Source organism: Triticum aestivum, chromosome 6A, assembly GCF_018294505.1.
Source record: "Triticum aestivum cultivar Chinese Spring chromosome 6A, IWGSC CS RefSeq v2.1, whole genome shotgun sequence".
In the NCBI taxonomy this organism is placed as follows: domain Eukaryota; kingdom Viridiplantae; phylum Streptophyta; class Magnoliopsida; order Poales; family Poaceae; genus Triticum; species Triticum aestivum.
The window spans coordinates 30,480,010-30,492,556 of record NC_057809.1 but is presented as its reverse complement, the minus strand read 5'-3'; the positions used below and the strand labels follow the sequence as shown (position 1 = coordinate 30,492,556).

General features: G+C 44.5%; 2 protein-coding genes across 2 annotated transcripts; both read right to left on the bottom strand.

Annotated features, from left to right (window-relative positions):
- Nucleotides 1-1,011: 1,011 nt before the first annotated feature.
- Nucleotides 1,012-2,710, bottom strand: LOC123130133 (AT-hook motif nuclear-localized protein 20). Its single transcript, XM_044550080.1, has 2 exons — nt 2,489-2,710; nt 1,012-2,252 (listed from the first exon to the last, which is right to left on the bottom strand). Exon 2 carries the CDS (start codon nt 2,108-2,110, stop codon nt 1,262-1,264), a length of 849 nt encoding a protein of 282 aa, XP_044406015.1. The 5' UTR covers nt 2,111-2,252; nt 2,489-2,710; the 3' UTR covers nt 1,012-1,261.
- Nucleotides 2,711-8,611: 5,901 nt separating this feature from the next.
- On the bottom strand, nt 8,612-9,427 carry LOC123129370 (LOB domain-containing protein CRL1). Its single transcript, XM_044549561.1, has 2 exons — nt 9,116-9,427; nt 8,612-8,980 (listed from the first exon to the last, which is right to left on the bottom strand). Exons 1-2 carry the CDS (start codon nt 9,392-9,394, stop codon nt 8,612-8,614), a joined length of 648 nt encoding a protein of 215 aa, XP_044405496.1. The 5' UTR covers nt 9,395-9,427.
- Between the last annotated feature and the right edge of the window lie 3,120 nt (nt 9,428-12,547).

Sequence of the window (12,547 nt, the reverse complement as noted above, 5' to 3'; positions counted from 1 at the left end):
GACTGGAGGACGGCCAGCGCGCACCACCAGCACGCGTGCCCGCCGCGAGCCTGACCACCGCGCTGCACGCAGCAGCGGAAGCCCCTGCGCCCGCCGGCGAGGCGCCGCGTGTCGCCCACGCCCGCCGGACCGCCAGATCTGGCCGAGCCCAGACCTGGCCGCCACCGCAGCCACGAGCGCGAGCCGCCCCGAGCAGCATACCGTGCCGCCACCAAGCCCTCGCTACCCCGCCGCCAGGGCCCGCCACCGCGCCTCCGTGCCCCGCACCAGTGCGAAGCACCGCCGTCCGCCGCCCCGCGCCAATAGCTTCCGAGCGGGATGAAGATGAGCCCCGCCACCACCGGCGCCGGTGGGCTTTGCCTGGCAGCGCGGTCCGGCGGCGGCGATGGAGGGAAGGGATGAGAGGAGGCCTGAAGCCGGCGGCTAGGCCCTCCCCCCCATCCCCCTCCCCCGTCGCCACACGGGAGCGATGCGGGGAGGTTTTTTTTTTCACTTCGTTTAAGTTAATAAAGCAGCGACATTTACCCTAAAAAAAGACCACACATGGACACCTTGTGCAGTCATGGCAACATGAACCTATCATAACATTGCTAGGAATGTGGAATGAGATTCAGTAACTAAAGGATGAGCAACATCAAGCGATTAAAACTTGTGGAAAAATGACTCAAATAAAGTTTAGTTTAATCAAACAGAAGATCCAGTTTCATAATTATCTTGTATACATTGATCCATTGGGCCAAGCAGAACTGGTTAATCTTGCAAGAAATGTGAATTCATTATAAATATTTCTCAGCAATGCCAGGCTTCTTGTGTTCATACTACAATTGCATAAATACATATATATATATATATTCACCATTCCTTCCCATATATAACTAGTTAAGTTAAAGGAACTTTGTGAATTATGCAGGGAGGATACATACGCATGCAATAGTCAGAGATGGGGTATATAAGAGTCACACACTTGGAGAGTTCTGTTTTTACTATATGATCACTAATAACCAATCTGCAGGCAGTAAAAGGAGCTCATTTATAATTCCTCATACATGAATCGGAGCAAGCAACTCCAAAATGATTTTTGGCAGATAATAAGCAAAGCAAAATCAGAGATTCTAGTTACTTACCAGCTGCTAAATATATGCAATGCAAGTCTAGTTATTGGTAGGATGGATTTCGATGAGGATGATGGGAGGAGCTAGCTGAACTTGATGCTTGGAATCGTCGACACATGGACTACTCCTGATTGATTGATGCTAGGTAGCTAGTAGGGCGGCCGTGCATGCGCCGCCCATTCCGGCGCCGCATGCCCACCGCCTCCCGGCATCAGGTTCGGCGGCACGCCGTACATCGGCATCCCCGCCGCGGAGGGGTCGCCGGCCATCATCTGAGGGACACCACCGCCGGAGGCTCCGTGCATGCGGGCGGCCTCCAGCTGGTGGTCCTCCTCGGCGTCGTCCAGCGGCAGCCGCTCGTAGGTGGCGTTGGCGAAGGTGGAGGCGATCACCATGACGGGCCCCGCGGCGGTGAGCGCGCCCACCACGCTGCCCCCGACCACCTGCCCCTGCCCGCCGGCGAGGTACACGGTGAGCCCGGTGGACCCCGGCGGCGAGGGCCCGGGGAGGAAGGTGCCGGAGAGGGAGAGTATCTCGAAGCGGCCGCGGAGCGCGACGACGGCCCCGGGCGCGGCGGGCTGGCGCAGGGCGACGTCGGCGACGGCGCCGGCCCCGCTGAGCACGCAGACGCCGCGCTGCCTGCGGCGGGAGAAGTGCGCGATGGCCTCGGCGACGTCCGCGCCGCTGGCCACCTCCATGACGTGGCTGCGCAGCGCGTTGGGGCTGTCCCGCGTGACGAAGATGGGCGGCTTGGGCTTGTTCTTGGACCCCGCCGGGCGGCCGCGCGGGCGCCGGTTCGCCGGCACCACCACCGCGCCCTCCTTGGGCTCGTGCTCGTCGTCCTGCCCGCTCCCTCCGCCGCTGTGGCTGCTCTCCCCGTCCACCTTGGGCACCGCCATGGCGTCCTCCAGCTGCTGCCGGTTCTGGTCGCTGGCGAGGCCTGATGCAGCTGCCGGCGCCTCCGTCAGCCGCCCTTCGTCCCACCACCTGTTGGCCATCTCTCCACCTAACCTAACTCTATGTGCTACAGCTTGCTTGATCTGGTCTTCTTCTTCCCTGTGTAGTTCCAAGGGCGGCTAGCAAGCTTTCTTGATTAGTTGACTTCTTGCGCAGCTGCCTTCACCACACGGTGCCATGGATCTGAAATTGAGCATACAAATGAAGATCAGAGAAGCTTCATGTCAAACACACAAGAGATCGAAGAAAACGAGCTAGAAATATAGATGGGATTCAGCATATGTGCGTGGGGAACTGGGGATTGGGAATCCGCTCCTTGTTAGCTTTTGATTTCATGAACAAAAACAAGACGGCAAAGGGCCCTGGATCGAAAAACCTGATCGATCTAGCTAGCTAGGAGAAAAAAATGATATCAATACCTTATGCGCCATGAAATTGCAGCTAATGAAACCAGCTAGCTCCCATCAACAGATCTAGTATGAGATTTTAGTTGCTCCTTTTTCTTGGGGGGTCGAGAAAGCTAGCTAGCTAGCTAGAGGGTAGAAGAGGAAGACCAAGACTTGCTTGTTGCAAGCTGAGTAAGCGAGCTTTGTCATGGAGAGGGTCCATGAGGTGTGTTGATGGGTACCTTCTGGTTCTACTTGTTCCACACCTGCCTGCAAACTAATTAGTTAAGTTAAATACAGATCGATCGATACACATGTTATGCATACTAGTATATATGATTAGTATGCTAGTATGTATATATGATTAGTAATTTAGTATGTGTACATGATGTCATTGTTTTTAAATTTGCATAAGGCTAAGCTAGCGCACCCCTTTTATTTTACAGTGGGTAACGTGGTGGGGAGTACATCTCCCAGATATACAAAGCTAAAAATACTTCGTATGATTGCATGGACCACGCTATACTCTGGCACCATTTTTATAGCAAGGTATTTTCAAAGCTGCATCTGAGAATATGCTTAAAAATTAATTAAGCTAGCTATCCTGCTACCATCACATGTGGATTTGCACATATTGCCAGCCCAACCAACCAGTTTATTTATGTTAAAAGGTAGCGTATACTTTTCAACGTAACACATATATAAAAATAGAAATGATCATCGAGCCAAGTATCTACGTAACACGTATGTAGGCTCTATGGCAGTTCTCGCCGGTTTGGTGGGAACCGAAGACGCGCGCTTCTGAGCCGGCTTATGGGTGTGAAGAAATATTTCTTCCGTTTTAGAACCTCCACTATCAAAGATAGCTCACATATAGGGATATAAGGCTCGTGGCAAGAAAATTCCCTGGTCCGTAGCGTAGTATATATACATGGCTTTTTCGTGTTGTGCGTCATAACACTAGTGGTACCACATACCTTCATTTGTATGGTTTCATGGACCACTATTGGTGTCGTTTTTTAGATCATGGTATTTTTGTTGCTGCCACTAAGTATACACTTAAAAATTAGTCACCTACCATCAAATGTCGATTGACATACACATCACCATCCCATACCAACTGGTTTATTTCTGTTAAACCTAACACAAATATAAGGGATCATTTGATTCAAAGGATTATCATAATAATTTTAGTGTGTTAGAATCCTTAGGAATTTTTACTATGTTGGTTTTTTGCTTCATAGGATCGAATCCTATATGATTTTTTCTAAGGATTTTTTGTACTACTTCCCATAGATTTCTAGCATCCACTCAAATTTCTTTGAAAGAATCCTTTGTTTTTCTATGATGCAATCAAACAACCAAAAATCATCTATAGTTGAGATGAGCATGGCATTCCAATCCTATGTTTTTCCTTTTCCCGTGTTTTTAGAATCCTGTGAATCAAACAAGCCCTAAGACATTCTAACTTTTTTGTAAATCAGATGTAAATAGACATGTTTGAGTGTGTTTGTTCACCCATTTTAGTCTTTATGTAGTTCATATTGAAGTATACATCTTATATTTGTGAACAGAGAGAGTAATTTTCAATACCATAATTCTGAATACTTTACATAAGCTGATTTGTATACAAAATGGAGATGATCAATGATCCTATAGAGTAGATAAATCTATGGTATACAATTGTCAACTTGTTTTTCCTTTTTCTAGATGGGAGAATAAACCCCTGGCCTATGAATCAAATGGATGCACAGAGCCATTTTCTCATCAACTAAAATTGTGTTACAACACACGATGTAGCAATAAAATATGACGACATCACGCACCAGAGATCTCAATATATATCGTGGTGATTCCAGATCACATTGTCTTGATTCATAAGTTGAGAGAATCCCCAAATCACTACACTTGGGAAAATTAAGGTGCACCTAAAGATAAAAGTTATTATGTGGTTTGTTCACAAGAAAGTGATCTTGACCAAAGACAACCTTGCAAAACGTTGTTGGGAGGGTAGCAAATGATGTTGTTTTTGCAATTGTGATGAATCGATCCAACATCTGTTCTTTCAATGCCCACTGACCAGACTACTGTGGCGCACAATGCACATGGCCTTTAATGTTAGCCCACTTAATAACATAGACACTTTATTTGGGACTTGACTTAATGTGGTGGAGCTTAAACTAGCAATACATATTCGAGTCGGAGTATGTGCATTAATTTGAGCAAAATGGAGCTACCGAAACGACATCATTCCTAACATACAGAACATTACCAATTTTTTGCAGGTCATCTACAGAGCAACTTCCTGGATACATATGTGGTTGTTATTTAGTCATGCGGAAGCCAAGGAGCATATAGCTTATGGGTGCAACCATTGTGAGATGGTAGCACGGGGGATACCTACAACCGGTTTGGATGGCGGTACAACAATAGGATATGTGTATAGGCATCTAATCTTATTTGTGTCGGTTGTGGCCTTGTGTATCTTTTATTTACTTTTCAAAACTTGTACCACACTTCGTACTTGTTGGAGACTTTTTTTTAATAATATAGCCGCATGCATCTTTGTAATGTAGAGGCCCGGGAAATCCTCCTTTTCGAGAAAAGTTAAGTTGAGAGATTAAAATATAGTGTACTAATTATAGATGGAAAATTTAATTGGCGAGGTGTGGTGACGCCTGAGTATATATGTTTAACACTAGTGTTTGGAATATCATCAGTGAATGCATGCATGCATTGCATTTCTTTGTTGCCGAAGCCATACACATGATGACTTCGCCAATCCCAAGATGATGTGTCAGCTCAGTCTCTCGAAGGTGCTTATAATAATAGGGTGTGCATGGGTTTATAGGGGTGAGTGTATCTGCGTTTGTATGAGCGTCTATGCCTACACTATGTTAAAAAATAAATCATTTTTCCTTCCTACTCCACGACTTAAGCTTTTCCGCATCCCTGCTGTTTTTCTATTTGCCAAAAGAAAAAGGGAAATCTTTGACAAAACCATGATCAACTTGCATATTACAACATTACTATCGATCAACTTGAAATGTAGCTACAGTTGCATCCGCACCGTCGACCATGGTCCACTATGTTGTAACAACCCCCGATCTTGCAAGTTGTGGGCATCCTCAAGGTCGAGAGGCGGTGAGTGTAATCATCTAGTAATATTTACTATAGAGACATGAAGAAGCGGATTTCCTCTCCGCTAATTGTAATATGTTGCTTCTGATCCAAAATGCACGTCATTATAGATTTTTTTCCAGTTAAACATTTTAGTTTGACGACCATCTATAACGAAAAATAATAATAGCATCAACACCAAATAAATACTACTCCCTCTGCAAAGTTTTATAAGATCTTAGATCACTACAATTACTATACAAATTAGGAATTCAGCGAGCCAGCCTACAAAGCAAAAGAAATATAAGCTAGTATTCTAGTGGAATGGGGGCTTGGGCTCGAGTGATATTAGAGCATGCAAGTCCCAATTAGTAGCTAGCTTCGATCCCCGGTTAATTAAAAGTAGAGAGAAGTAGTGATGAGATTCCTTTTGGCTCTATTAGTGGTGGTCCTAAGCACAAGTTGCCAAGTAACACTACTAGAGTATTCACTGATCCACTACGTACTAACCAGGCCAACTACTAATCAAAGATCGATGATCCTGCCTGTCATGGTCATGCATAGTTTGTTTATCTGATTAATCCTGCTTGTTGGTTAGTTTAGAGTAAGCTTTGCTTCTAAACTCGACACGCGTACTCGGTCATGCTAAAAGCAAACACAACTTGCTAGAACAACAACTCACCCATTCTTTCCTAAAGAAAAACAGCTTGCCCATTCTCCTTGTTACACGTTCTAGAACAAGTAGACGACAATGTAATCCTAGTTGTCCACATGTTTGGGTAAATGGAAGGAGAAAAATATGTTTTGGTCTCTCAATTATTGCCAAGGTTTAAATTAATTTGAATACGGGAACTTTTGGTCTCTCGATGGTGCCAAAACCATACTGATTGTTTTAAAATGAATTCAAGGGAGTCCCCAAAATATAATTATGAATTCGGATGCATGCTTAGGACTAGGAGGACTTGAATTTAGACGGTGGAATTATATACCTTCATCCCCAACTAAGTGAGCTAGGCTCTCCCTGTGAAAATAAAATGAGCTAGACTCTCAGTTCTTAGAACCATCAAGATTTTGCTATTTTTCCTATTTAAAAATCACGCGAAAAGTGAGGTAATCAGAAATACATATATGGAAAGACAAAATGGTTGAAGTTTTTCTATTTCTATAAATGCAACTAAGTGAAAGAAAAAAGTGGGGAAACAAAATTTTTCTATGTGTAAAAAAATTAGAATAGAAAAACCATGAAAGTAGAACTTTACAAAACACAAAGAAATAAAGAAAGAAAAGAAAATGAGAAAATTCAGGGGAATAGAAAAATAACTAATAATTAGGTGAAATTGTGAGTATACATGGTTTTCTTGAATACTTTTATTGTGTTCCATTGTTTTCTTGAATATTGTTGCCAAGCTCCAATCTTTTCCAGAGTATTTATAATTGTTGTTCATTTTACATTCCTAGGATCATTAGTAATTTTATTACTAGATATGTGACTGCTTAACTTTTAGATATTCATCTGTGGATTTGATTGATATTTTTGTTCTCATTTTGCAGCGGTTGAAACCGCGCCGTGTCACCATAAAAGCAATCGTGTGGATCTCCAGGACAAATATAGACGGTTTTGACACTCAAGGGACCAACTTTGAACTAAGTAGAGTTTCCTCTTTCCTCGCAAAAAAGAGTAGAGTTTCCTTTAATTTTGCCGATAGTTGAGGAAGTGCATTTCTTATTTTGTTTGCTTTTGGATGAGGGAGGATTTAATTAGTAAATAATTGCCTCATCGCAAGCTCAAGTAAATGGTGGGAACATCATTTTTATTTGTACAAGAAAAAAAAGTTCAGAGTTATTTTTCTTTCTTTCTCAGGGGCAGGGCAGGGGACACTGGGACATTTTTTTAAAAGATCAGGCAGGGGATAGTCAGAGCTAAGTTGAAATGTACTTGGAAGCCCATTCGACAAAGTAGGCCTTCAAGCTTGGAAGCCCACCCACCCCCATAGGAATAGATAGGCCCATATACGATTCCTAAAAAAGAGATAGGCCCATACTCCCACGGGTGTTCGGCCAGTCGGCCGGCCGGTTGAATGCTGCCTCCGGCGATCGCCGGCGTCCGAGCCTCAGATGTCGCCGAGCCGTTGATTGGAAACGGAATGCCTCGCTGCCAGCACTATGCAACCCGGCAGCAGTGCAGGCGTGCAGGTCAGCCTACCTCTATCTATCTCTGATTCCAGGGATCATCCACCATGAACTCAACCTGTTCGGCGGAATACCTACGAAGTCCTAACCCACAAAAACCATGGCCGCAATTTTGCTAATTAGGGCGTGCATACCACATCTCCTAGTTAATTCTATCATAATCAGAGACTTCTCTTCTGCTTTCTGACCCAGTCGGTGGCATGGCCGCAGGCAGTTTGGCGTCTGTCTCATGATACTAACTAGTTATTTATAGTTGAGTTGAACTGAATCAAATCTTAACTTCCATTCCACGTATTGGTTTGGAATGTGTGAAATGAACTTGACAGAAGAAGCTTGATTAGCCACCATCATTGTTATGTTTTGCTTTGCTGTTTCCTGTCCTCCCAGTTTCATATGGTTTCAGCCAGTTGATGCTGCTTCTTTTTCGATCCCAGTTATGTCATCCCTATCGTTTGGACACCCAATCGACAAACTACAATGTTAATTGTGATTCCCTAAGCACGGAACTTCTTTCTCGGTTGAACTAAACCAAATGTCTGGCTTGTAGGCAATGAATTAATGATCAAAGGAGAGAAAAATATAGCTTGGCCAAGTCACGAAAGCTAAAAAATCACGATGAAGCATTTCAGCATACTTAATGATGGTTAGTAAAAACCATGCCTTCTACACCCTGCTTGATTCAGCATTTTAGTACAGGCTGCTCATGGAACATTCTACAATGGCTATCCATGGCTTATAATCTGACGGACTACACATTACAAAAGAGAACTGCTGGTAGTTTTGCAGTTACCAAACACATGATGTGACACCTAGTTGACATATGCAAAGGCAACCGAGTAGATGCCCTCAGTGCCAATAATTCCCATTATCTTGCAGATATTCCTGGATATCAACGGGAAGCATGGTGCTACTGTGGATACCCTCATCGTTAAACGGGGCTGTATAGTCAGGAGTGTATACATGTGAAATGTTGTAATCCTGAGAAGATTGCATGGAAGTACAGGTCATAAGGTCATTTCCGAAGTAGCTCTCGCTCTCACTCTTTACAGCGGGGCATAATTCTGCTGGCCGTGGCATCCTAGCTTCCCCTTTCTGGTAAGCCATAACCTTGGCCTTAATACTGTCTTCTTCAGGGCTTGATACGGAACAAGTATTTGTGTACCCTTGTGGTGCCTGAGCCTTTAGTGACTCCAACTGTGCTTGCAGATTCACAGCCTAAGAGAACATTGCATGCCATTAGTTTTGAGTTATTACTGTCCATGCAATTAGCAGTTCATCAAACGAAAATTCAGAAAGCAATAGAATTGTTGTTGAAGTCGGTGTGAGTGCAACAGTAATGAACTGACTAACCTGCTGCTGCAGAGCAAATATGTGCGCGACGCAACCATATACAGGATCATGTAGCCTGGCCTGTGCCTCGTAGGAGATGGTGGCTGCAGCCTTGCGGCGGTCTATTGACGGGAGGCCCGTGAGGAGCTTTGAGACATTGCTTGCACCAAAGACCTTATGGATGGTGCCAAAATGTGCAGCCCCTTGCTCATGGCAGAAGTGTGGGGCGAAGACACACCCACTCACGCACTTCCTCCGAAGGAACTTGCATGCGCCACATGGAGAGGAAAACCCTATCATTGCTCCTGCTACCTGATCGATGCTGGTGGTGTATTCTTGTTCCTTGCAGCTTGTGAAGTGAATCATCAATTCTTCCCATTTATAAAGGCTACTCTAGCACTAGCAGTGGGGTACATGCCGGGGTTAGCTTAGTTTGTTGAATAATTAATCATACGCGGTCTCCCTAATGGCCTGCAGATTCCATTATCCAAAAGCCAGGTTCCCAGTTCTATACCAATTTGACATTCCTTTCAGAAGAACTCAAGCGACAAAGGAGGTAATAATACCCATTTGTGTTTGCTTGAGAGACTTTATTTTACTGTTGGTTGTTGGATGAGTTTATGAGTTCTTCAACTTTTGCTTTCTTTTTAACATGTCTGGCAAACTTAGTACTACCCTTATGGGCGACAAAACGTCATAACTTCAGGAATCAATCAATGAATTAAAAGGCACTGAGCAAAAGGTTAAGCTCGGGGAAAGCTGGTAGAATGAACCAAGGAAAATAACTGCTGTTCAACACATATATACTCATTCTCAAGCCCATGCCAAGTAGCTCACCACATAATGTTGTGAGATGATTATGCGACTATGTTCATCTAATCCTATGTGTCAAACCACTGATGATGTGCATACTACTCTGCTAAAGAACCTAAGTATACCTTTCTAACTATACTTTACCTCTGTTTTTTTCTGCCTGAGATTTAGTAGTTGTAATGCAGGTTATTTAAATTTATTGGCGAACCACTTATTACCTTTATTTATAGGCATTTTGTATGCATCTATGCTATTGGTCCTGGCAAACCCGTAGGTGTTCACAACAGGATTTTATTTGTATCACTCGATTTATAGAAATCAAGCTAATTGCCTAGAACTGACCATGTATTATTTTAGTTGTTTACCTTATGCAAGTTTCATTATTTTTGGTTCTTCTTGAGTTGTCATAACCTATAAATTGTACTTCAACCATACTTTCTGGTCACCCAAGTGCATCTTTGCTTCTAAAAGGAATTAATATTAAAACAGTAGAAGTAGCATTCAACAACCACAAAGGTGTTGCTTTCCAGAGTGTAGAAAGGAAAAGATGCAGAGTAGAGTCACAGTCACTAGTTGCTTTTAGTGACTCCCAACTAAGATGCATTGTAGTCTCACTCTGGCATACTACAAAATACAACCAACGATGATGCGTTGTTTCTAATGACCTTTTTCGTTTTGATTTTGTGTGATTCTACCGATTCGATTGGTTTCATATAATATCATGTCAAAGACATAACAATCTTGGTTATCTCACATGTTCTATGTACATAGGTCCCCTGAGTTTTTTCCCTGAAGAAGAATGAGATGATTGATTACAGGACTTGGTTCGTAAACATGCTCTCGCAGCTAATTAAGTTCCCCATGCCTCCACCCAACCTAGTGAAGTGGATAGTAGGTCCAGAAAAGTGGAGGCAGCCTTACAGAGCTCAACGTGTGATCATTGTAAAGTACTCCCTCCATCCCATAATGTAAGACGCTTTTTGACTCTAAAAGACGCTTTTTGACTCTAGAGCGTCTTTTAGAGTCAAAAAGCGTCTTACATTATGGGACGGAGGGAGTAGATGTTTTCTGGTTTTTTGTGCCTTTGTTAATAGCTGCCATGCTTATGGCATAGTATATGATTAGCTTGCTAATGAATGATTAACACCTGCTTAATATAAACGGAAAAATATGTGACTGCATTCCACGCTTTCCAGTTTCCACTGAATTTGGGAGTCCCAGCTGCTAATGGACAGTAGATAATGTTAAGAATATATGTTCAGGAGGTTATGCGCCATATCTATTGGCTGTTATTGTAACTAGAGATTAGTCTAGATCTTTCTTATCTCTATCTTAAACCTCCTATATATCTCTTGCGGTTGTTTCCCAAAAACCTTGACTTGTAACCCAAACAATCATATCAATATAAATCATGTGGGTGCTCGTGTATGGGCATTGAGACGCTTCCACAATATTTCACATGGTAATCAGAGCCTCCCTCTTCCGCCACATCTAGCATCTGTCTTCCTCCCTGCCGCACCTCCTGATCATCCTCTCCACCAAACCAAGCCATGTCTTCCTCCACCCAAGTTCCATCCATAGGCCTGTCCAGTACCACATCCGAGCCTCTCACAAGAACCAACTACATCCTATGGAAAGCCCAAGCTCGCTCCCAAATCATGGGCGCCGGACTATATGGGTACCTGGACCAAACCACACCCGAGCCAGCCAAAACCATCATCACCAAAAACTCAGAAGGAAAGGAACAGATTGTTCCAAACCCTGCCTATAACCCATGGCTGATTCAAGATCAGCAGATTGTAGCCTTTCTCCTTCGAAAACTCTCAAAGGAGGTACTCATCCAGGTTGCTTCTTTAGAAACTTCCCACGCCATATGGTCAGCCCTAGCAAAGATGTTCACCGCACAATCTCTCACCCGTGTAAACAACTGCCGCATAGCCCTATCCAATGCCCAGAAAGGTTCACAGAGTGCCACAACCTATTTTGGTCAGATGAGGGCCTTCTCTGATGAACTAGCTGCGGCTGGGAAACCCATCGGAGAAGGAGAATTTCTTTCCTTTATCATTGCAGGGCTCGACATGGACTATCAGCCGCTGATCTCAGCGCTGGACGTACGCACCGAACCCCTCTTGGTGGATGACCTCTTCGGCATGGTTGCAAATTTTGACCAACGCGTTGAGATGTTCCACGGGACAGGGGCAGGTGCCTTCAAATCCTCCGCTAACATTGCAGCTCGAGGTCGCGGCAACAACTCCAGAGGCTATCAAGGCTACCGCAACCCGTCTAGGGGTGGTGGTGGCGGTGGCTCCCGCGGCGGTGGCCCCTACAACAACTCCAACAACGGTGGTGGCAGCGGCCACTACAACACCAACAACTCCAGCGGCAGCGGTGGTGGCGGTGGCCACTACCAGAACGGCGGTGGTGGTGGCGGTGGCCACTACCAGAACGGCGGCGGTGGTGGCGGTGGCCACTACCAGAACGACGGCGGCAACAACAGGCGTCCCTACTACAACAACAATAGGGGGCGCCCCTTCCAAGGGTATGAGGAGTATGAAAATAAATGTCTGATTTGCAAGAAAAGTAATCATATTGCAAAGGACTGTGATTGGCGTTATGCTGAGAACAACTCCAGGAAAAAGG

What these genes read in the sequence shown, in the direction of transcription:
- LOC123130133 (XM_044550080.1), bottom strand. Translation starts at nt 2,110, where the DNA reads ATGGCCAACAGGTGGTGGGACGAAGGGCGGCTGACGGAGGCGCCGGCA.
- LOC123129370 (XM_044549561.1), bottom strand. Translation starts at nt 9,394, where the DNA reads ATGATAGGGTTTTCCTCTCCATGTGGCGCATGCAAGTTCCTTCGGAGG. An exon ending in TATTTGCTCTGCAGCAGCAG is followed by an intron (nt 8,981 to 9,115) that starts GTTAGTCAGTTC and finishes ATGTTCTCTTAG; the next exon opens with GCTGTGAATCTGCAAGCACA.